Genomic DNA, 25,485 nt, shown 5'->3' with positions numbered 1-25,485 from the left:
AATCTAAAACAATTAAAAAATGGAACAAATTCAAACGCCGCAAAAATGTCTAGGTTAACTAAAGCATAAAATCGTGACCTTGATTCAACAAAAAATGAACGCGTAAACAAGAAACTTTCAACCAGGGCACAACTGATGGTGGCGGAATAAAAAAAATTTGAAATTGGCTTGAAGATTACCTGGCAAGGTTCACGTTGTTTCTTACCTGCTGATTTCTGATGGCAGGATGCTTCTTCGACGGCTGATGATAATCGTTTGAGAGCCTGCAGTTTCCAGTGCTCAGACGGCGGCGTGTTGACAGGCTCGAGTTCAGGGATCTGTGACGGCGGATCTCTGTGCGATTTGGAGAGCGATGAGCATCAACTGCGATGATAGAAATGTTGCCAAAGCCACGGGCGCAGCTTGTGTGATTTGCAGTTTTCAAATCAGGACCATATGATATGCAAAAACTCGGTGGAGGAATGGGTCATTCGTTGGTGGCTCGTCAAATCCAAAACATACATTAACCCTGCTTAAAATTTTTTGCTGAGCGCTTTCTTTGGGTACATGCAGGATGGCGTGGATACTGCTGGTATCATGAGATTGTGCAACGTGAAGAAAAGAAACCCACACGAGCTTGCAGACGACCCGTTTGATTCAGATAAATTGCATTAACCCTTGAATAATGGAAATTTGAGCAGACAGGGGCCACGCAAATGTGAACAGCGATCAGCGTGAGGATTAGAAAATGCCCGCGTGGTTTCGAGAATCTCTTTCTGCAAATGAGAACAAATCTTGAACAGTAAAACAGTTTTGATGAACCCTCGAAATTTCTCAGAAACCCTACAAAGCGAAATAGAAAATCGACATAAGAAAAAGGTGCACAGAACCAAAATTTAAAATCCCAGATCGGTTAAGCAAAATTGCAGACTTTTGGCCCTTTAACAGCCAGATTTAGCAATAATAGCAGTAATATTTTCAGAATATTAGAAACTTCAACTTTGTTGTGGAAAGGCTCGAAAAATCTCTCATGCAAACCAGAAAAGTAAATTTAAATGATTAACCCAGGGTAAAAATTAGCTGGGCTCTGCAAGGAAGAGCCTGTGGGAGTTGGCTGGTTCAGCCTAGAACTTCCCCAAACGCCCACCAAATCTTCTTCAGTAAGGGTTTTCTGCACACCTTAAATCAACCATCAGTAAAGAAAGCAAAAATGATGCTAGATCTCAAAAAGTAATGGAGATACCTGCCATTACTTCAGAAACCCTAACACCACTCAAACCCTAGCAAGTGAACAAGATACCCGAGCTCACAATACTCTATAATAAGCTGTTATTAATGGCTGAAAAACAAAATATGCAGAAAATAGAATAGCTCACAGCACTTCCAGAGAGTAACACCAGCAAGATTTGAACCCCAAAGTCTTCTTTTATTAACCAGAAACAGATTACAAGAGAGCTTCTTCAGCACAAGACTCACAGATCGAATGATCTGAAATGACCCCTAGCACCCTACTTAAAGGAAATGATCCCAACGGCTAGTTCGAGTGATCCATGTCGAAATGATCTCGACCGTCGATGAGAATCAAGACATCTCTTAATCTCATCCGTCGATTTATTAAAAAATGATATTTTACATGCATTCACTCAAAACATTATTATTTTATTATTTTAGGGTTTTTGCTTTATTTTATAATTTTTTATATATTTAAAAAAAATATATATATATTTTTATTATTTTTTGTTATTTTTCAATTATTTATTTATTTATTTAATTTTTTAATTCATTTTAAGATGGATCCTCGAACTTAGCCTTTGGAAAAATCACCTAGGACCTAGGACTTAAGCCTTATGAGGGGATCAAAACATTTTCTAACCCTCAAGACACTTTACATCATGACTTTTACAATTTACATCTTAAGGGAAAAAACCCATTCAACACAGACCCTCATAAACCATCCAGTTCTGCGACACAATTATAATCTAGCAGATTAACACACTAGGATTCTCCTAAAATTCTAATGACAAAATCCATCCCGGCTTTGGGGTCAGGCTGAAGGAAAACTTTGCCGATCATGGATCGGTGAGACGAAAAACCTTCCGGGACGTAGATTACCATTAGAAAGTTAGGTCCACCTAGGCAATTTACATACACGACTCATATCTGCTAAGATTATTTACAATTCATACATGCAGACTGGGTTTACAATTAAATCGATCAAGCTGCTATGACTGCAGGATGGCTCGGACATGTCGATCAAGTGCTACCCCTTTTCGCAAAGAAAAGGGGGTGTACTGCATGGGTAGTTGACCGGTAGTGGTCAACAGGTCCCATAGCACAAGTTGTTGAAAAGTGTAACTAGGTTCAGTATTCATAATAACATATAATTGTGACTTTTGTAAATGATGTAATGAAGAAAATAAAATTATTATTACAAGCCTTGCTTCATGGTTTTCATGAGCAAGTGATTTTATTTTAGATGGCTCCCATTGAAAGCCTTAGGATTTGTCATTGAGGTCAAAGAATTAATGTCATGTATGAAGAGCTCTTCTTGAGCATGTGTAAAAGGTATATGAGTCAATTAAGTGTCTAGAAAGCCCTACAAAGACAAACACAGTTCTCTTCTCTTGATGTTGGCCTGCAAAATGAAGTAATAACTCATGTCGGCTCACCCAAAGTGACACGCCCATTCGGATGCTAAAATCGGCTTAAGTATATGGTCAAATCACTATATATAGGAGGCTAGGCTCCTCGCATTACCACAGAACAGACTTCGCATGTCTCTGATATTTTCGGTGGAGAAGACACAAAGGAGTTTGGATAAGATATGGATGGGTGCAGTAAATAGGTCAGATGTAATCACAATCAAAGGGAATACGGATCCCTCTGTATTTCAGATGGATGAGCACAGTCACAAGTTCGGATTCTTCTGAAGTTTCGATGATGGAGGATAGCCAACAGTTCGGTGATATCTCTAAGTTTTTCGTATGGGCGATTCAAAGATAAATTCGGATCTTTGGCACAGTAAGAGAGTTCAGATTCCTATGAGATTTTTGGAGGGTAATCACAGACAAGTTGGATATTTTCGAATGGAGAAAACAGTGATGGGCTCAGGACTCTAGTATAGCCATCAAGCAATTGCCATCAAGCAATTCAGATCTCTGTTTTGGTGGGTGATTACAGTCAAGTAAATTCGGATGTCATTGCAGTAAGAGGAATTCGAATCCTTCTGAAGTCTAGTAATCAAGAACAGAGATTACAAGGATAGTTAGGTGTCATGGAAGAGCTGCAATTCAGTGAGGCAGTGGAACATCAAGGTCTCGGTGCTACCTTAAAGGAAGGACATCAATACTAGATCAAGGAAAGAGATTGATGCTCTCAATATGAAGACAACAAGAAGATCTCGATGGTGACAAGCAGATCGAAGAGGAGAAGAAGAAGAGAAGACAGTGTCTTGGTCTTGGAGTGGCTAATAGGTCAAGGGTCTTGGTCTTGATATTCGTCAATTGGAATCTCTATAAGAAGAATTTGTGCGGGTTTTCCTCTCAAAGGGAGAGGTTTTGGCCCTGGCTCATAGCCTACATGTTGTGTCTCTTGTCTATTTATGTCCATGCATTGGTTACTGTTTGGTGAAGAAGAACACTAAGAATCTAACATAAAGAAGATCCTAATCTAATCAAGTAAAAATCATTCACAAGCAGTCACTAATAGAAGAGAAATCAACTAATACTAATGCCCTAGATTTCTCAACACAAGTGTTATGACTCTTCTTCTCGGCTCCCTCTGTTAATTGGAGCAAATTTCTTGAATCAAATCAAGTTGATCATTTCTTAAAAACTCTGCCATATACTAATCTATTCTAGCAACAACTAGACTCAAGCAATGGCATCCTAATACTAGCAATATATCTCAGCCAATATAACCATAATCTCAATAGTACAATGCAAGGCATCTTTTTCATTCTTGATAAGAAACATTACTCAGTTATACAACATTTTTCTTAGAGAAGTAGAAGGTATATGACATTAGAGGCTTAGATCTCTACAACTTCTTTTGAGCACATGACTTTCAATCATACTTCAGAATACTAAACACACTTGGTCCATTTCCCTTAGCAGGCCTTATTGAGCTTTTGAATCATAAGCCAAATTTAAAACTTTTAGGTATTCACCCTAATACATATAAGATTATCAAGTCTATCATGTGTAACTTTTCTTGTTTAAGTCAATACAGATGGGACAATTAATCTAAACCATAAGAGGACAAGAATGTGCCATTGAGTGATGACATTGTCAACTTGGTGGATGTTATTAGTTCAAACAAGGAGTGCTCCATCTTCCTCTTTGTTAATTGGTATTATGTCACCAATATATTGTATATAAGGAATGCTTCTGTTGTCACTCACTGCTAAAAGTGTTTTCAGCTGTGAAAAGGGTGAGAAAGAGCAATGAAGTTTGAAGCCATCACCCAAGCCCCCTTTATTCTCTTTTAATTACGTGACAATTGGAGTGCTATGGAAACTCCCTCACAGATAATCTTCCATGCACTCCTCTATTTAAGATGTCCTAAGCACTTGTCTACAATCAACCCAGAGGTTGTCTCTAGGAAGCTTTCTATGTCTCCCGAAGCACTTGTGCTGCAGGTGCCATTTAAAACGACAACATCTTTCTAGCGTTGCCGAGGAACGTATTTAAGGACTTTTCCCTTGGGTATGACAAATTTTTACATTTCCTTTGTTAGGTGAGCAAGGGAAGTGTGGGTTGAAGATCTCTCACCTTGGCGACTCCACTGTCTCAATTTTATGGTAAACATCCTGGCGACTCCACTATTCATTTCTCTATTTGATCATCTTGGCTTTCAAGCAACCTCATACTCGCTCTGATGCTAGAGCAGTCGAAAACTTTCCCTACCTTTGAACCTGAAATCACTCATCTAGGAAGGTTTTCGAAATGGCCATTCCTGAATTCCTAGCCAACAAATTTTCCCCACTGGATTTTTCTTCTATTGCTGGTTATCCCAATCATGTCCCTTCGTTTCATGAATGGTATACCTATTTTCCTAGATTCAGTGGAAGCACAGATAGAAGGCCTGACCAGCACCTCAAAGAATTTCATGAATGCATGGAACAATAAGGTATTTTTCTTGAAGATGTACAAATGAAATTGTTCATGTATTCTTTAGACAAGGATGCTAGAGTTTGGTACAAAACAATACCTCGTGGCAGCATATCTTCCTTAAAACATTTTCATATAGCATTCAATCACTATTGCAAAGGACTATATCCATCGAATGCTCTATTTGAAGATTGTTGCACACATTTTAACGATGAAGACATTCTCGAGGTCAATGATCCTGTTGAAGATGTTTGCAGAGCTCCGCTCCAAGAAAACATCTAATTGCATCAAGAAGCATCACAAAATGTCCAAGAATACAAAGAAGGAAACATCATCAAGCTACAAATAAACCCTCAGACGTCTTATTTGGCTAAATTTTACGTTTCTCCTTCCTATGATGAATATGACTCTAATGGAGATTCAAGCGATGCAGAGCCACAACACTCCCAGTCATGGGAAGCTACACAAGAAGAAGAGGCTCACCAGGAGGTCAGCAAAGAAGCTCCAGTTTATAATGCACATCCTTCACTTGGAGAACAAGATCAAGAACCTCCTCCGATTTATGATTCATATCATTCAGAGGAGGATGAGATGGTCGAGGATTGTCAAATGGATTTGTTTACCAGCATGTGGGGAGAAGGCTTCCAGCAACCAGTTTTGCTCGAAAAATCTAAAGCTGAGGAGCCAAACCATATTTGTGACTGCCCTGACCAAGAAGATATTGGTCAGCAGACTTGGCATGAAAATAAGGCAGCCGTAAATTTACCTTGTCAGTTTCGTGACCCTGTAGCTGATTAGATGAGCACATTCTTTGGTCAGCATCAGAGGTTGCTTCTGGAGTATGCATCAAGCTTCTTATTTGCAGATTTTTCATGGTGCATGCTTGTTGTAATTTTTATTTTTCAGCAGCATGGGGGCACTAGGTCCAGCACCCAAATGCTAGCCTGGCTCCATTAGAGGGTTGAACTCACTTAGGTGAATTGAGCCCTGTGCATAAGTAGGAATGTATATAAATAAGCTCACTAGCTAAGTGTTTACTTTCCAGTTGATAGAATTTATTTTTCTGCATTTTAGTTTGATAAGGGAAGTACTCCCAGCAAATAAAGTCCCATGGAGATTTTTTGGTCGTATTGATTCATTATATTTCTGACTCCATGCCCAATGGTGAAGGATACTGGTCTGCAGGTTCTCAGCACCTTGCCAGCAAGGCACTGTCCCCAATTGGAGCCAATGTTGTCACTCACTGCTAAATGTGTTTTCAACTGTGAAAAGGGTAAGAAAGAGTAGTAAAGTTTGAAGCCATCTCCCAAACCCCCTTTATTCTCTTTTAATTACGTGACAATTGGAATGTTGCAGAAACCCCCTCACAGATAATCTTCCATGCACTCCTCTATTTAAGATGTCCTAAGCATTGGTCTACAATCAACCCAGAGGTTGTCTCTAGGAAGCTTTCTATGTCTCCAAAAGCACTAATGCTGCAGGTGCCATTTAAAGCGACAACAGCTTCCAAGATAACTCGTTCCATCAACCGAGGCAAACAAGCATAATACACTTCCAACTTATCAACCATGAAATGTCATGTCAACTCATTAGTTAAACAATGACCAATATCGATTGAAGCCAGTGTATTTGAATTAATGATAGCCTATATAAGGCTTGTACTCTGCATTTAGTACTGTAGGCGAAGACATATTTGTAGATTTTCAAGGTTTCTTAGAACGCCCTTGTCATCAATAAAGACTGCTTTATAAAAGTAAGATGTCTTTATCAGTATGGTAGACCTTTAGTATACGTGGTCGTTGCTTCTTATGTCAACAAGACCAGCAATGAAATATGAAATTCTTGCAAGCATAGTATTGCAACTATGTATACCTTTCCAGACCAAGTAGCTCAACATTCTTTAAAAAACATTGTAGGAATAGCAATAATTTGTCCTTTACAAGGACAACTCCAGTTTTGCAAATGACTCGCTCTTCACAAGAGAATATCGATCACCAAACTTGATGAGGAATTCAGTCTTTGCTTCATTGTAACACTGTGAATGCCCTGTCAACAAAAATGAATCTTGTCCCTGTGCATGATTAGCATAACACAATATTAAAGCATGATTTTTTTGCTTTCATATTAAAATTCTGAGCCTACACTCTATCATCAGTGTCCTATCAGTTCAACAGGTGTTCATTCTGCCTCAACAAGTGACCTCAAGGGTTTTCAACTTTTGTACATTATTATGATTCATGAAGCATCACAGTCATGTATTGTTAAAGGTTTGATTTTTTTTTTTGGTTCTTTCTAGGTCTATGACTTAGATGTTTAGATCTTGAGGTCTTTTGGCCTTGTTCAATAACCCTGAGCCTCTAGGTTCTTACAACCAGCCCTGAGGCTTCTTGGCCTCCTGTAACCATCCCTGAGGCCTCTCGGTCTTTTGCAATCTGCACTGAGGTTTCTCGGCCTCTCGGCCCCCTACAACCGGCCTCTCAACCTCCACAACCTAAACTAGGGTCTCCTTCTATGGGTTTCAATGGCTGCTCTTTAGCAACCTTAACTTTGATACCATGTTGATTTTCATAGGTCTTCTAAACTGATAATTACTTCTAATGATTTAATCCTTTTTCATATTCTCATTCATCATTAAGTAATTACACAGAAGACATCAACAGTAGAAACATTTATAACAATATGATCATAAAGAGATAGCCAAACAAGAGACACATATTTTAACTTGGGAAAACCCACATGGGGGAAAAACCCAACAACCTTTTCCTTAGAGAAATTATTCAGTTCAATAAGAGATACACTCTAGTATTTTTTAATCAAAACAAGGTCAAACTTGACCATAATCAAATCAAAACAAGGTCAAACCTCGTCAGACATAAATAAGTAGCCTCGGGAATTTCGGTCAACTCTGCCATAGAGAATTTCGGCCTTCCACATAAATTTGGCTTGCCTCAGAAAATCTGGTTTTCCATAAACTTGGTCTGCCACAAATACTTAGGTTTGCCCATAAAACTCGGCTTGCCCATAAGGAATCTTGGTCTGCGGCATCACGAGTGAACAAAAGAGAATAAAAAATCTGGATTGCTTAATGGAAGAGAAGGATAAAATGACTTTCTATAGTCATTCAAGTAGCCCAACATGGTGGCACTAAAGGGTTAGGCCGACTTCATCTTTTGGAGGCTCGACTTCTCATTTGGAGCCAAAAAATTCAACTTTTTAAAATTCAAAAATTTTCTCTTTTGAAGCCAACATGAAGAACATGTCTCATATTTATTGTTTCATATATTTTAAGGGCTAAAATATTAATTATGAAGACCAACCAAAGCTACCAAATTCAAGGTCAACAAACTCCTAGACGAGGGAATAAATCTGGTGACACGAGGAATAAGCTAGGAAAGGTGGAACATGTAGATAGCAGCATAAAAGTCATAAAATGGGATGATATTGTAAACATCTGAAAGACCTTCGAAGAGAGGGACAACAGGGTGGGAAAGAACTATAAACTGTGACATTTATAATTGCCACTGTTGGAAAATCAGGAGACTTAGAGATTATGTATATTTTCCTTAACTTGATAATTACTTGTGACGTGTGTTAGTTACTTTATTAGATCTTGTTCATCAAGCAATTACCAAAGCAATGAAGATGACAACAAGATATAGGCTCCAAGCCATGGCAAAGCCCCTCCAAGGGTAAAAGCCAGAAAAATGCTTCTCTTCTTATAGAAATTGTTCACAAAGAGACTTCCAATACCCAACGACCAAAGCCCAAGAACCTCCCAAAAACCAAGTCAGCCCCCCAACAAAGTCTTCTTCAAGGCAGCTTCCAATCTTCAATATACTGTAGCTTCGCACCAAAATTTCGGCCCTGCAACTGCTCCTCAAAACTTTGGCCATGCAATTACAGCCTCTTGCAACTATAGCTGCACAAAAACCCTAACATTGCACGTGTGGACAAAGAGAGAGAGAGAGATCAGCCCAAGAAACTTCAATTCTTCCTTTCTTCGTCCTTCTAGCTCTTCTTCTCCTTTGCTACTGCAAATCGAACTTGTGATGAGTGAGTGTTCCAAATGAGGTCGAGCTCCTTGTATTTATAGCCTCCTTGAGGGGTCGAATAGCCCTCCCTTGGGCCAACTTGTCCTTCACTGGGGTTGACTTGGTCTTGGAGAAATAAATGGCTTTTTCTTGACAAAAATAAATATTTTTCTTTGTTACAATGAGTCCAAATGGGACATAATTTCTTTTTTGTCCTAGAATACCTAGAAGCACGAAGAACATGCTTTTGACCTAGACTTGAGCATGAAACCCATGCTTTACATAAAATAAAAATTTTATTTTCTTTCTTTTTCTTTCTTTATACAAAGTATACAATGTCATGATTACAAATAGGTCATTATGAAGACCAAACCTAGTTACAATTTTCAACAGCCACTCACTGTGCTTGAACATTCTTAAGCCCCTCAACTTGGAATTGCATCACATTCTTCTCCAAATAGAAATTGAGTGAGGGAAGCCCACATTTACCCATGGGAGTTTGCAGGCCATCGACAGCAGACCAATTTGAATGTGCATCCAATTTCAGTCACACTCTATTACAATTAACATCACTCAATTCAACATTATTATGGATACAGGCTTGACAAGTCTGTACCAGGACAGAGGACCAAGGGAGACCATGGGTAATTCTGTTGTTATTGTGCATTTTTAATCAGAAATTGGCTCAACCACTTGTCTTTAGAACATATTATGAACATTGGGTGCAAAATGTGTTGGGACTCATCATCTTTATCCCACATGTCAATAGAGTTTCTAAATTTTCACTAGGTGAGCTTTTAATTTTGAAATAAGTGTTATCATACTTTACATATCTACAAGTGCTATGGAACACTAAACGAAAAAAAATGCAAGACAATGGGAAAAATACACAAAAGAGCTTCTGGAAGAACATATTAAATGGTTAAAATAATTGATAATCAAACAGAACATTAATGGAAAGATTGGCAATACTGAATGGAAAACAACTAACTATAAAACTAGCTACCTCTCTGGGATGTGAAGTCAAACTAACAGCCTTATACTGGGAAAAAAAATAGATATATTATTCATAAACACACATATCGCTTATGAACTAAACTATTTTAATGTAAGAAAACAAACAAAACTTTATATAATTCCAGTAAACCCTGTACCTGAAAGATATCCAACTCTGAATGGTAATCTGGTGCTATATAGCAATGGCTTGTTTTCAGTTCCTCAACCTTCTCCCAAGTAATGCTCCCACTGTTTATAATTCATGTCACAACTTTATGAGTTAACCAAAGAAGTGAGATGTTGAAATACAAAACCATCAAAATTGAAGTTGAAAATGAAATAAATAAGATGCTCACACATGACGAGGATATTCAAGAGAAAGAAGTCGTTTCATATAGTCAGTTATGTGGTATCCACCAATGTTAGTTCTGCTACATGCTTCCAAAACAGGCTCACCCTTTAGAACCTGAAGTTCAAAATTATTGTCAAAATCTTGAAATCTATGCTTTGAGAAAAAGGAACTCAAAAGATTAACAAAAAAATGATGAGATGGTACTTCTATAAATTACATTGAGTTAAATTACCAAGAATGATGTCATTGTGGTCTGACAAAAAATATGTCAGTAAATTATCAAAAAAATGATGAGATGGCACATGCATTGTTGTTATTCCCTGATGTAAAAAATAGGGTCAAGGAAAAAGCTACAAGATAGTCATGTCCTAACTTCTAAGTTAGCAGTGTATTCCACCACTTCTTTCACACAAATTATGTTATTAACAAATTATCCTTCCACGTTCACTACTGTTGGCAGATATGTTGATTTAGACATAGGCAAGCTGAATCAGACAACCAGATCAATTTACCGTCAAAAGAAAAGTGATTATAGCTCAGATTGACAAGATGGCAGACACAACTTACTCCTCAAATAAACAAAAAAACAGGATATGAAAGACTTTCTCAAGAAGCTAGAACTTGAATCTCCACATAAAGAATGGGTCTTTTTTAAAGAAAGGATCTGTCCTAGACTCCTAACTAAAGGCCTGCTTATGAAACTGAAACGTAGTCTTGTGACACCTCACAAGATTCAAATGACAGCTAGATATAAGAGATCGTAGCACTTGTTATACATCATATAGTATTAGGTTCCACCTTTTCATTTTCACCAAATTGATGGAGATTTGTCATTTGCTACCTTTGTGCATTGGACCAAACTTTTGGTCAGGTACGGGGGCGAGGGGTGGGGCGGGGAATACATCTGCATAGAACCCTTTCTCTTCATGGCATTGAACCATTTGACAGAGGACTCTGGTTTTGGCAAGTCCCAATTCTCTCAGTTGGATGATTGTGCTTGCTCACTCGGTGGTCTTCTCACGAATGCTTGTCTTGTTGATCACCTCTTCGTTGCATGCTTGCTGGTTGTGGAGCATGCTATTGCATTTTGGTGTTGTTGATATGCTTATCTCAGATATGGATGATGGTTCTAGACCCCAACGGTTAGATTTAAGTTGCAAGAAATGCCTAGTTTGGCCATCTCTCAGTGACACAAAATGCCAGGAAATGTCAAAACAAATATGAAATGCCTTCAAAATGTCACCAGCCATACCATGCGACATCTCCAGATTTGGAAACACCATAAGGTACAGCCTGCAGTGTTTCACCATATCCATGCCAATCTAAGTCACCTGGTTCGAGTTCGTGTTCAAATTCGACAACCTTCAAATTCAAAAAAAAAATCGACAATAAAAAATTAGACGATATTAATTTCAGGTTTGCATTGGTGTTCAATTTGAATTTTGCTAACGAATTAAAACAAACAAATTTTAAATAGGATTAAACCCTTGCTGAATCCATTTGAATAATATTTGCAGGTTCACGTTTATGTTTAATTTGAATTTTTTCAACATTTAAACGAACAAATTTGATTTGGTTTTCAATTTGGTTTAAGGTTCGACAAATTTTGAATTTCAACATTAAAATTTGCCGAACTTGGTGACTTAGATGCCAATGACCCCTTAGGATAAAGAGAAATAGGGGACTCTCAAGTAATTAATTATAACATTAAACTCTTGAAGTAAAAGTTGACATTATCCTTATTCTAACCTTTTCTATCCATTTTTAACATTATCATTAATTGTTTCAAGATCTTTGATAGTGTTTCCAACCTCATCAAACTTCATATGGAGAAACCAGAATTTCAGTTTGACAAGATTGTATTGTTTCCACTTGATTCTACTGTGTATGAGGGTATGAGATTGGCATTAGTCTAGACGACAAAGCTATGGAATTTTGCATCATGTACTCATCCATGAGAGTTAATTTAGACATGGGTCTCCTAAAATGTGATGTATGTGTATCACTTTTAATTTTTTGCAAGATAATGTGTTTGACGATATACATACATCTCTGATGATACAGCCCTTTCCCAAAGTTTAATGAGAATCATGTCATAGTCCTTTCGTGGTGTGCCCTATGTTCAAACCTTGGTGGAGATTCTATTCTATCACTGTGTTGTTATCATGATGGTATTTGCTAGGAGATATAACTTATTTCCATAGTACAACACTTGTTGGAATGCACACCCCTTTATTTGCACACATGTTCATGTTGATTTGATCAGATAGTGACTATTGGGAGGCTTGATTATGGTTTATTTGAGCATTAACTATTCTGCACACATGTTCAGGTTGATTTAACCATTTAATAGTTGAATTAATCCATTTTATCATCTTGGAGGTTAATGGCTTGAGTGTCCTACTTCACTTGGTAGTTGCTCACAACTAGATGGGTTATTTGGAGGTCATTTGAGCCTTCATATCTCTATAAATTTTCGTCAAAGCTGTCTTGTATCCTTGTACCACTTCAGAATCCTTGTTTGGCGTTGTTCTACTAGGTAAAGACAAAATTTTGGAATGATAGTACTTAGGGTGCAATGCATATGCCAGAAAGGTGTAATGGTGTGGTCATTTTGTTCCACCTTTCTATAACTATGTCCTTCACTAAATAATAGAATGTTTCATAAGGGTCATTTTCACTTGCCCAGATAATTTCCCTTATCCTCTCCAACATACTATCAATGTTTTCATAAACTTCCCCCAAGCAAGGTGTATCTGTATCAAATGCCCTAATCAAGGTCAAGATTGGTTCAATGAACCGTAGAAGGTATTGGACCTTGTCCCACCATGCATCATCAGGAATGATTTTGCCCTCTATCAGAAGTGGAAGACCTCCATGATTCCCACAGAGGGTCAATGACCATTACTTGTAATGCTTGTCTCACCTCCACAACCCTCTTTATGACAAGAGTGTGGGAGGCAAAACGAGTTTCAGCAACCTACAAGTTTCAAAAAGTACAAAAGTCAAATCTCAAATTGAAATGAGAAATCATATATAAATTTTCAATTAAAAGAATTTCCAATACAAATAATATTGATTAAAAAAATACCTTTAGTAGCTCCAACTTTGCAAAACCTCTATAAATGGCCTGGGACATTGAATGATTGGTTATGAACATTTGGATTTCCTTTGCTACTACATATATTTCATTAATCCATTCAATCTCACCAATATTGGCAAGCATAAGGTTCAATGAATGTACTGCACATGGAGTCCAAAAGATGTGATCATATCAACCCCTCCACAATCAAACCTGTGCATTGTCCGTAATGACTTGGACAACATTATGCGGCCCCACACTTTCTACTGCCTCAATAAGAATTGTGGATATGAAAGATGCATCTTTCTCTATTCCACTGCAATCAACAACCTTCAAAAACATTGCCCATTGGGGGCATACTGCAACAACGTTAATTAATGGACGGTTTCTTTGGTCTCTCCATCCATCAGAAATGATGGGCACCCCTGTTTCTGCCCATGTATCCTGGATTTCCTGTAGTTGTCTATCCACAGATTGTCTTCTGATGCCAACAAAGTAGTGCGAACCTTTTCATATCCAGATCTTTTGTACCATTTTGGCACTTTATTAACTGTCTTAATCATTTGTTGCCAATAAGGGGAACGCACCAAATTGAATGCTAGCCCATTTGCATAAATGCAACAAGCTACATGTTCATCGGCTATGTCTCTACCTTGATTATTGAACGCTGCTTCAAGAGGGCCTAGAGTGAGCCTTTTATTAGTTGTTGCAGTAGGCCTAGATGGTAATGGAGGCCTAGTTGTAGAGCTTTGCACAGGGTGTTTTCCCTTAGCATGATTCCTATCAGCAAAGTCTTGCAAAGATACATAGAATTGCATTTTTTCAGGACTCAAACCTTTGCCAAGTTTACCATTTGCATCTTTTGGCCCGGTGCATACTTGCACCCTTGTGTTAGTTTGCCCAGTGAGATGGGCCTTCACTCTAGTATATGAGCCATTTTTATATCTTGGCATTCATTGCACTTCCATTTAAATGAACCACCTCCGAGATTTTTTCCAATAATCTCCACATACTGCCATAGAGAAGATTTTGGGTCTGTTTTGATGATTTCCCCTTCACTCTGCTCATGTTGTGATGGCTCCATAATGATATATAGATTACGTTACTCAGTACTGCATATAAAATTCAAATTATAATATATTAAAATTTAATAGTTATCAATACACAATTTGAATTAAATAACATATATATATACACAAAAACTAAAATATATATGAAATTTTAAATGTTCATTTGAAAGCTACATATATATATATATATAGATCAAATTATCAATACACAAAAACTAAAATATATATGAAATTATAAATGTTCATTTGAAAGCTCCATATATATTTATATTATATATATATCAAATTATCAATACACAAAAAGTTAAAACTAAAATATCACCCATATCACCATATGGCATATATTTCATTACCCTATCTTTAGACTTTATGTTATCCACATGCGTTGAGTTAATTTACATTAATGACCATCGACATAAATCAAAACACCCAAGCCACTTTGAAATTTAATATTATTTTTAAACAAATTTAAAATTTTAGAAGTAAAACGAAAGGAAATCTCACCATTACTATATTTTTCTTCATCATTAAAATTTAAAACAGTTTAATTTAAACTTATGGAACATTTTAATAAATACATGGGAGCTTTCAAGTTTCAAATGAACATTAAAAAATTCAAATGGTCGTGGTTATCATATCTAAAAAATTGCGGCTGTGGTTATCAACTTATATGTGGTTATCGTATCTCAAAAAATGCGGTCGTGGGAAAGATTTCCTAGCACATCGAAATGGCAGTATAATAAAAAAATTAAAATAACTTGCAGGGTTTCTTGGTCCAGCTGATGATGTGAGTATTGAATACCGACACACACATTGAAACTTGAACCTGAACAGCAAACGACAAACCTGACCCTGAACCTGAACGACAAATGCTGGGTCCTGAAGAAACACTGAAAGTGAAAGCTAAACGACAAATGTTGGGCCCTGAAGGAACGCTGAAAGCTAAACACTGCCTGTTTTGTTCCGCCTGTTGGGTGCACTTCCGACCAAAGAGGGACCACATAACTTTAACTAGCGTCAAAAACGAAAACCCTAAACTCCAACGCATACATTTTAATTTTTAACTTTTTCGGGTTTCGGAATTTGGACAAAAGTTATGCGGGTTCTAGTTTTAAAATAGAGATGCGTTTCTAGCGAGGAGCCGTTTCCAAAAATTACACATTCGCCACCTGTCGTATTTTGCACGTATTCCTACGGATCCGGATCAGATCCGAGGATACAGAGATCTTTGCCCCTCTACTGCCGAATCCGGTAACGTAGCTTTTTATAAAGTGAGTATAATCTAATGAAATGTAAAGGTTTTTACATTAGTGAATAAGATGAACCTAGACCATTGATCCCCCCCCCAAGGTTCCAAAGGTGGAATCGCGTCCTGTACAGATCCGTGGGGGATTTGTCGGCATAACCGTAGTTTGGAAATTCAGAACCGCAAATCGGGCAAATTGAGCCGGTTCCTGGAAATCCGAAACCGTGGGGCCCAGATCCGTGGTTCCATCAGAGGATCCATAGCGAATCAGGAATCGTAAGGATCCTGAGCAAATTCAAGGCTCAACGGGTGGTTCCGCAATGGTTGACCCACATTTCTTTTTTTTTCTTTTTTTTGCTTTAACTTGAGCTAGGGTTGGGTTTAAGGTGAGTTAGGGAAATAATAGATGGGGATAAAAGTCATTTCCCCCTCTCATTTCCTCACTCTTGTATCTTTGGAGAGCTTGGAGAAGAGAGAAGAAGAGAGCTTGGAGGAGTGGAGGAAGAGCTAGGAGCAATGAAGGAGGAGGAGCTTGGAGGAGTAAAGAAAGGTTCCATCTACAAGAGCTAAAGAGGTAAATGAACTCCCTCATTTTTTTTGTCGTTGTTTGTATTTTTTATCCTCCCTCTCCTACTCTTTCCCATTCTTTCTTCTTGCTCATTTCATTGCAGGTTATCCATCTATATTCATATTCCAAAATGGTGCTTTTATGTTGTTGGAATTTCTAATTCTAACCCGTTATAAATTCTTCCTGTACTATCTGGTTTATTTCACCTACTTGTTTGATTACTTAACAAGTAATTTAACCATATAAATACTAAAAATAAACACTAGTCTCAACATCTACAGATCATCAATTGAAAGAAAACAAGCACACAAGTGACACCGTTATTTTTGGACAAACGTCCCCGGAAAAACCCAATGAGGGAAAACAAGTGCAACTATTTAGAGAGTTATATTATTATGCAGTTTATCTGAGTACCACTGGGTTCCTAAACCAGCTCACCCGACAGAGAAAAATATACGACAGCAATACCTCTATTTCAGAAAACAGGGATTCAGAAAACCTGTCCCACAAAACCCTCTCCGGCACAACTGAAGCTCTGCGCTGGCCCTTCTGGCCACTGTGTCAACCTCCTCCTGACATATGTCAGCTCCAGGACCCTCTAAGGCACTGCGCAGCCTCTGGGAGCCTCTGCGTTACTCCCTCTACCCTTTGCGTGGATGATGCAATCTCTGGGCTCTGCACTGCCTCTGATGGGCTCTGCATAGCCTGCACTGATTGCTGCTCTAGCTATCTCCGCTTTTGTGCTGGTCTCCAGATATTGTCCCGGCCTCTCTGCCTCGTACTCACTGCCCCTCATTGCTGATCATTGATTCAACTTTGCTTAGTAACCCCGCTCTAGCAAAATGAATGACTGATCACTCTGGTGTGTTCTCCAACTGACCCTCAAGCCTCCTCTTATACTTTTCATGTTGGCCTTTCAATGGCCGAGATTACATCTCTAATCAACGGCTACGATTAAATTTGACTTGATCCATGTCTTTTGGAACCTTCTAACCCAATTTTATATTAATACCCATTAATATTTTATTTTTCCTAAGTTTAGACTTAAGAACTCCACTAAAAATATTAATTATTTTAATACCTCCCAAACCAGTTACAATCTGCCCAGACCATTTCTGGGTCTTGGAGATCTCATGTGCTTTAGCCTCTCCACCAATTTTCATGACTAGAGCACATCCGATGCTACCCCAAATCAACACTCCCTCTTAGCGAGGATTGTGCTCTAGAAATACTCCACATTGAGCATCACCCCGATTATCCGGCACCGGTCCCTGTGCTGATGCTAGACCTCCCCACCCAACATCCTCTGCACTACTGCATCCTGTACTATTGCCCATGGCCCTGCCACTGTCACTGCTACATCCATACGGCAGCTCCCTCTGCATCTGTGTTGTTGTTGGTCCATCCTCCCAACATTGCATCTGCAATGCATCCCCTCTCATCATGTTGCATCGTGCTACTGCATACTGCTACTGCACCGCAACTCAATTACTAAGAAGTAAGTAACTAATCCGCCCAACTTCTGACATCCCTGTTAGGGTAGAAACACTCCCGATGCTTAATCTCCCTCTGTTGCTAACAAGTGCTCCCTTTACTGGCCTCTGTTACAAACCTCTTTGTGTTATCCTGCACCGTTGCAACACTCTTATGCCTCTCGCACTGTTGCACCCAGCTAGCCTCGCGCTTCCCGAGGACTCCTGCATTGTAGCACTCTCTGTCGCTTCATCCACATCCGTCTCTACCTACATCTGCTAGTCCCGCTACTCCTCTTCGGGGCTCCCGTAGCCAGGTATAATCCAAGAGGTTGGGTACCTCAAGGATCCTGCCCCTCATAGCATGTATTCCTCCTGACTACAGCTCGATGTCTCCCCACTTCTTCTCAAGTGGCACATGAGCACTCATGGCACACAGAACAGACAGGATCTTGGCCTTCCAGATGACAAAGTTGGATGCCTCATCCAACCTGTTCTATCTCTCTGCTCTTCTTGTCGACTCCTCCGAGTCTCTCTACTTCCCTCCTGGAAGACCTTTGTTCGACTCCTGCTGAGTCTACCTCCCATCTGGAAGTATCTATTCGACTCCTACTAAGTCTACTTCCCGTCTGGAAGTTCTCTGTTCGACTCCTGTTGAGTCTCTCTACTTCCCGCCTGGAAGTTCTCGGTTCGACTCCTGATGAGTCTCTCTACTTCCCGTCTGGAAGTTCTCGACTCGATTCTTGCTGGGTCTCTCTACTTCCCGTCTGGAAGTTCTCTTCTGGACTCCCTCTAAGTCTTGATTTCCCTCCTGGAAATCCTTCTTCCAACTGTCAAGTTTCTCCTCTCTAATCGTCTGTGCAACTGCAACACTGATCCGGATTCCTTGGCTAGAAATCCGCCTCGGCAGCGACTCCCTCCACCTTGGTCTTGCCCTGTTAAGTAATGTTCTAATCACAGTACCCCACCAGCTTCACTCTGCAAACTACCCACAGCCTCCTATGCCCCAGCGACTAAAGGAATGAGCCTCTTGGCTCTACGCAATCTCAGCACCAGAAAAACAGCGCCCTCAGCCAATTGCATCAGCCCTTCTGGCCTTTGCGTGAGCCAATTTCTACCCTCCTCAGTCTTTGCATTGCGTCTTTCTGGCCCATACTGATGATGCAGTCCCTCTGTGTCACTCCTTCCTCTGTCGCTTTCTGCAAGGATCAGCTTTGTCACTCGGGACAACTGAATCTGCTACAAATGCTTTGCTAAGCTGATGCCTTTAGTTTTCTTGTGATCTGTAACAAGCCTCTGATACCATGTTGGAATTTCTAATTCTAACCCGTTAGAAATTCTTGCTGTACTATCTGGTTTATTTCACCTACTTGTTTGATTACTTAACAAGTTATTTAATCATATAAATACTGAAAATAAACACAATACAGTCTCAACATCTACAGATCATCAACTGAAAGAAAACAAGCACACAAGTGACACCGTTATTTTTGGACAAATGTCCCCGGAAAATCCCAATGCGGGAAAACTGATGCAACTATTCAGAAGGTTATATTATTATGCAGTTTATCTGAGTACAACTGGGTGCCTAAACCGGCTCACCCGACAGAGAAAAATATACGGCAACAATACCTCTATATCCGAAAACAAGTATTTAGAAAACCAGTCCCACGAAACCCTCTCTGGCACAACTGAAGCTCAGCGTTGGCCCTTCTGGCCACTGCGTCAGCCTCTTGCTGACTTGCATCAACCCCAGGACCCTCTGAGGCATTGCGCAACCTCTAGGAGCCTCTACGTCACTCCCTCTGCCCTCTGCTTAGATGACGCAGTCTCTTTGGGCTCTGCGCTGCCTCTGTTGGGCTCTGCGTAGCCTGGACTGACTGCTGCTCTAGCTCTCTCCGCTTCTGTGCTAGTCTCCCAGTATTGTCCCTGTCTCTCTGCCTCGTACTCACTGCCCCTCGTTGTTGATCACTAATTCAACTTTGCTTAGCAACCCCGCTCTAACAAAATGAATGACTGATCACTCTGGTGTGTTCTCCAACTGACCCTCAAGCCTCCTCTTATAATTTTCCTATTGGTCCTTCAACGGTCGAGCTTACATCTCTAATCAACGGCTAAGATTAGATTTGGCTTGATCCATGTCTTTTGGAACCTTCTAACCCACTTTTATATTAATACCCATTAATATTTTATTTTTCCTAAGTTTAGACTTACGAACTCCATTAAAAATATTAATTATTTTAATATCTCTCAAACTGGTTACAATCTGCCCAAAGCATTTCTGGGTCTTGGAGATCTCATGTGCTTTACTCTCTCCACCAATTTTCATGGCTAGAGCACATCCGATGCTACACCAAATCAACATATGTATCATTACACTTTTGGTTTTCATGATGGTAAGGGGGGATAGGAATAAAAGGGAAGAGGAACAAGACGATAGTGATCCCCATATGAGTGACCCAATGTATGATGAGGAGGAAGGGTTTGAAGAGGAAGGGGATGAAGAAGTCACTGAAATGCAAGGGGGGAAAGTTGCATTGACACCCTTGTGGAATTATGTGACCGAAATTGAAGGAGGAAAAGGTGGTGGAAGCTACAGGTTTATGTGCCCTCGTGGTTGTCATGGAGGAAAACAATATAGTGGTTCATATACTCGTGTGAGGAGGCATCTTTGAGGGTTGATGGACAGTAATGAGAAAAAGGGTGTCGTGGGGATAGCAATTTTCCCTAAGGTTTCAATTGAACAAAGAAGAAAATACATCCAAATAGAGGAGGCTGCACAAAACCAAAAGAAACAAAGAAAAAAAACTCATTTTGAATCAAATGCAACCTCTAAATTTGGTAGCTCATCTCCTCATGGTCCTTCTGCAACCTCTAGAAGTAGAAGAACAATAAGAGATTTCCTAAATGTTGTTGGGAGGGATTATGTGGATGGAAAGATAGTCTAGTTTCTTTGTGTTTGCGGTGTACCATTCAATGTGCTTCGCTCTCCCTATTGCCATGCTATGGTTAAGGGCATCAATGAAGCCCCAAAAGGATACAAGAGCCCCAACTATGAGAAAGCTAAAGCAGTATTACTAGAAAGAGAAAAAACAAGGTTCAAGAGCTTTGACATGTTTTACAAATGAGTGGGTGGATTGTGGGGTATCCATTGTATTAGATGGGTGGACAAATGTTAGAAACCAGCATTTGATAAATGTTCTTGGTGTTTTTGCTAGTGGTGCAGTGTTTATTGCATGTCATGACTCCTCCATCAGTGCAACTTCCGAAAACATTGCAGATATTCTATTGCAATCAACCAAGGATGTTGGTCCTAATAATGTGGTTCAAGTGATCACTGATAATGCAGCAAATTGTAAGGCAACAGAGAAAACAAAAAAAAATTGGCATACTCATCCATACATCTTTTGCTTTGGGTGCTTGATGCGCACATTGAACCTTTTGATGCATGACATTGTGAAGCATAAAGAATGTGGATGGATTAATGAGCTTTACAAGAGAGGGAAGCAACTCATTAAATTTATCACAAGGCATACAAGGGTAAACTACTTTTATGGCACTTACTCCAAGTTGCAATTACTTAAACTTGCAAAAACAAGATTTGCAAGTTATTACCTCACCTTTAGGCGGCTAGTGAAGTTGAGACAAGCTTTAACTAATATGGTGACCTCTGAATCATGGGATGACATTAACACTGATAGACATGGTGCTAATGTAACCAAGGACACTATTCTTGACAATTACTTTTGGTCACAGATTAAATATGTTTTACAATTCACCAAACCAATTTATTACGTGATCGAGTTTGCAGATTCAAATTGGCCAATAATTGGGGAGGTGTATGAGCAAATGGATAGCATGTTGGGGCAGATTAAAGACATTGTTGAGCCTAGAGATATCACCTTGTACAATTATATTTGTGCAAAGGTGGAAAAACGATGGGAAATGCTAAACATTCCATTGCATGCCTTAGCATATGTTTTGATACCTAAATACTATCATCCATCATGGCTTTCAACACCAGCACCTTGGGAGGGGGGAGGGTGCAGGAGTAGGGGAAAACCACACCTAGATCTAGAGGTTTTATCTGGTTATATGAAAGCATTGGATAAATTAGTTCTTGATGAGGAGTCGTCTTCCATGCTACGAAAACATTTGAGCAACTATACGCTTAGCACTGGTCCATTTAGGAGCATGCATGCAATTAGAGATCGAGAGAATTTATCTTCTCTTGAGTGGTGGAACATGCTTGGAGGTGCTACTCCACTTCTACAAACTTTGGCATTGCGGGTACTATTACAGGTGGCAAATACTTCTTCTGCAAAGAGGTGTTGGAGCTCTTATTCTTTTTCATTCATAGTGTTAAAAGGAATAGGTGAAATTTAGACCAAGCAAAGAGCTAGCTTGGTATATATTCACTACAACTTGTGATTGTTGTCCCATTCTTGTATATTGTAAAATGAAAGAAAATTATTATTAATATTTTTGGAGCATGGGTTTCATGCTCAAGGTCTTTTATTTTATAGGTCAAGCACCCATGGAGTGCTTCTAGGGTTGTCCTAGGTCAAGAAGTCAAAAGAGTCGTTGTCATAAGTTGAAGACCCCATCGGGCACATTGTAACTTGTAAAGAAAATTAATTTTGTGATTAAAAGTGTCAAAATACCCTTGAAGGCCAAGTCGGCCTAGCAGCTGGGAAGTCAGCCTGTTTTGAGGAGCCACGTCCACCTTGAGAAGCCTATATAAAGGAGGGAACTCGACCTCCTTGTGACACATTCATCACTCACTCATCCAAGTGAAGGAGGAAGAAGAAAAAGGTAGCAAAGAAGGAAGAGGACGAAGAAGACTTGTTTCTGGGTTATCTCTCTCTCACACATGCGAAGGGAGGCTAGTGTTTCTGCAGCAGATATATGGTTTTCTTCTATAAGTTAGATCTTGAAGAACGGAAAGAAAGAAGGTCACAAGAAGCCATCCTCAAGCTCCATAAGGAAGAGAAAGCCAAGAAAAGTTTTGAAGAGGCCTTGAAAGGTTAAATGAAGCTCACACGTGTGGTAGCAGCTACTGCAGGAGGGCCAAAAATTTCAGGTCTGCAATGGAGGCCAAAATTCTGCAGCTGGGGGTCGAAGTTGTGTTATTGGAAGAGATTTGACTGGGTTTGACTTGGACAAGGAAAGCACATCATCCAGAAAGGTTGGACTTGGTCTTGGAGGGTATTGGTCTTGGTCTAGAGGTCTTGGAATTTGTCAATTGAAGGATCTATAAGGAAGAGAAGAGATTTGCAGGTTTTCCTCTCAAGTGGAGAGATTTTGGCCCTGGCTTGCAGCCTATGTTCTGTGTTCTTGTTCTTTTTGTTTTTGGTAGTTGTTTGATGATATACAAACATAACAATAAGTGAAGAAGCTAATAAGTAAGAAAAAGTAAAAATACATCACAAGCTGTTATCAAAGGAATAGAAATCACTCTAATCATTGCCCTATAGATTTCTCAACAGCTTTTGTGTCCCCGCTTCCAAAAAACGTCTCTGCTTCGTGCAACATTGGGTCTTTCCTAAGCCTTGGCATATTAAAATTGTGCTTGCATTCCTAAACAAGAATATTCTTTTGTGTCTATTCATAAGGAATTATAACCAGAGAGCTATTAAAAGCAGTGTTGATAATATCGCCGAAAAATCGGCGATATTCGCAAAAATCGCGATATTTTCTCTGAGCCGAAATATCGCCACAGAAAAATCGCGATATTTTCATGTTTTCATTTTCTCGCGAGAATTCCGAAATTTCGGCGATATTTTAGCAAAAATCGCGAGAACAGGGTAAATATCGCCAGGTTAGGTTTTATCGATTTATAAAAAGGTTTTTGAGTTTTCGATGCCCGTCATTCTGTTTTCGTGCGAGCTGGAGAGTGAGACGGAACCGGTCGGTGCTGCGAAGGAGGGTTTACCGTTTGGCTGCCAAGAAATCTTAAAAGGTATGAACATTGAATCCGACATCGTCTTGACTCTTCACACTCTTCACTGTTCAGTGCGGCTGCGTTTACTGTATGGCAGTGTATACAATGCATATAGTTTAAAGTTCAAACTTCATAATACATATTGATATTACATAACCGTTAACGTATTACCACGCTGTCTGTGGCCCTAGTACCTACAGTCTCTGCAATCCGCTACCAGTTTTCGTTTTAAATTTTAATCACCGCTACCACTATAATATATAATATATATAACCGTCGACAAATCCACGAAGACTGTAGTCTGTAATCGTTGTCTTTATTTTTAATAAAAACTTATAATACTGTGTATCTCAAGGACGATTTCGAGAGAAAAAAGACACTGCAAGTCTTCTGCAATCGCCATATGTGGCGCTGCAAATCTTTATCTAAGTATCTCCATTGAAAAAGACAGTAGAACGGTGAACCTATTCATAATCAAGATTCAAAACTAAATAAATCTTATTATTATTATAATTTATTACCGACTTATGTTAAAATTAATGCTCTGTATATATTTAAATTTTAAACTTTAACTCAAAAATATATATTATAAAATTATAAATAATAAATATAGATTTATTTTGGAGGTGTATTTGTAATTTTTTATTTTAAAAATGAATTATTTTATTTTAAATAAAATTTTGTTTTTATTATTGTTATTAATTTAATACTTTAAAAATTCTCTGGACAGTTCTATAAAATTATAAATACAAAATAAAAATTAAATAATTAAAAAAATTCATTTTTATATTTAATTTAAATTTAAAAATATGATTTAATTTTGAATTTAAAAATATAATAAGTTTAATAAAAACTTATAATATTATATATTTATTATTACTTATTAAGTTACTAATTCCAAATTTTTTTTGGTGCTGTAGGTTTCCTTTTGAGTTAGCCCACTACAAAATACAAATATGCCAAAAAACTTGGACCCATTTTGGGAGTATGGGATCCCTGATGGTGGGACAAATCGTGCATATCTTTCATGCAAATTGTGTGGGGACAAGATGACAGGGGGGGTTACACGACTGAAGTACCATCTTGCTAGACTCCCTGGACATGATGTTGGCATTTGTCAAGTTTCTAGTCCGGAGCTTATACGAAAAGCTCTTGAGGCAATTGAAGAAAAGGACAGAAAGAAGGAAGAGGCGGAAAGAAACAAAGCTGAATGTGCAGGTAGATCTTTTGGGATATCTTCTCCTGATTTTGATGTTCAGGGTAGTGGCCCTACTGGCCGTAGTGGGAGGGGCTCCACAACTGGCACACCATCACATGCTAGCGCTACTGCTAGTGTGAATGTGAGGTCATCATTTTTTGTTCCACGAACAGGAGCTGGACCACAACCTGGCACAAAATCGCTTTATAAAAAAAAGGAGAAGGAAGAAGCAGATAGAGTCATGGGGAGGTGTATTTTTTGGAGCGACTTACCTCTCAGCATCACAAAAACCAATCCATTTTGGCAACCAATGTGTGATGCTATTGTTGTTGTGGGCCCAGGGTACAAAAGTGCCACATATGAGGAGTTGCGGGGGCCAATTCTTCAAGCAGAAAAACAGGACATCAACTCTAGATTGGCGGAGTTGAAACAGACA

The 25,485-nt window shown here is 39.0% G+C and overlaps 1 protein-coding gene across 1 annotated transcript in view; it reads right to left on the bottom strand.

Annotated features, from left to right (window-relative positions):
* The window catches only part of ARP5 (actin-related protein 5), a 142,270-nt gene that overhangs the window by 18,610 nt on the left and 98,175 nt on the right, over positions 1-25,485 (bottom strand). The window contains exons 8-9 of the mRNA XM_089439536.1: positions 10,474-10,583; positions 10,276-10,366 (exon numbers count right to left, since the gene is read on the bottom strand). Of these exons, the coding sequence (XP_089295662.1) occupies positions 10,276-10,366; positions 10,474-10,583 (201 nt within the window). The remainder of the gene's footprint in view (positions 1-10,275; positions 10,367-10,473; positions 10,584-25,485) is intronic.

This window comes from Pinus tabuliformis, chromosome 9 (assembly GCF_031772625.1).
Source record: "Pinus tabuliformis cultivar Carrire ecotype Pingquan chromosome 9, CPIR1, whole genome shotgun sequence".
In the NCBI taxonomy this organism is placed as follows: Eukaryota; Viridiplantae; Streptophyta; class Pinopsida; order Pinales; family Pinaceae; genus Pinus; species Pinus tabuliformis.
Note: the sequence above shows the minus strand (reverse complement) of the source record. Positions and strands in the feature narration are given on the sequence as shown.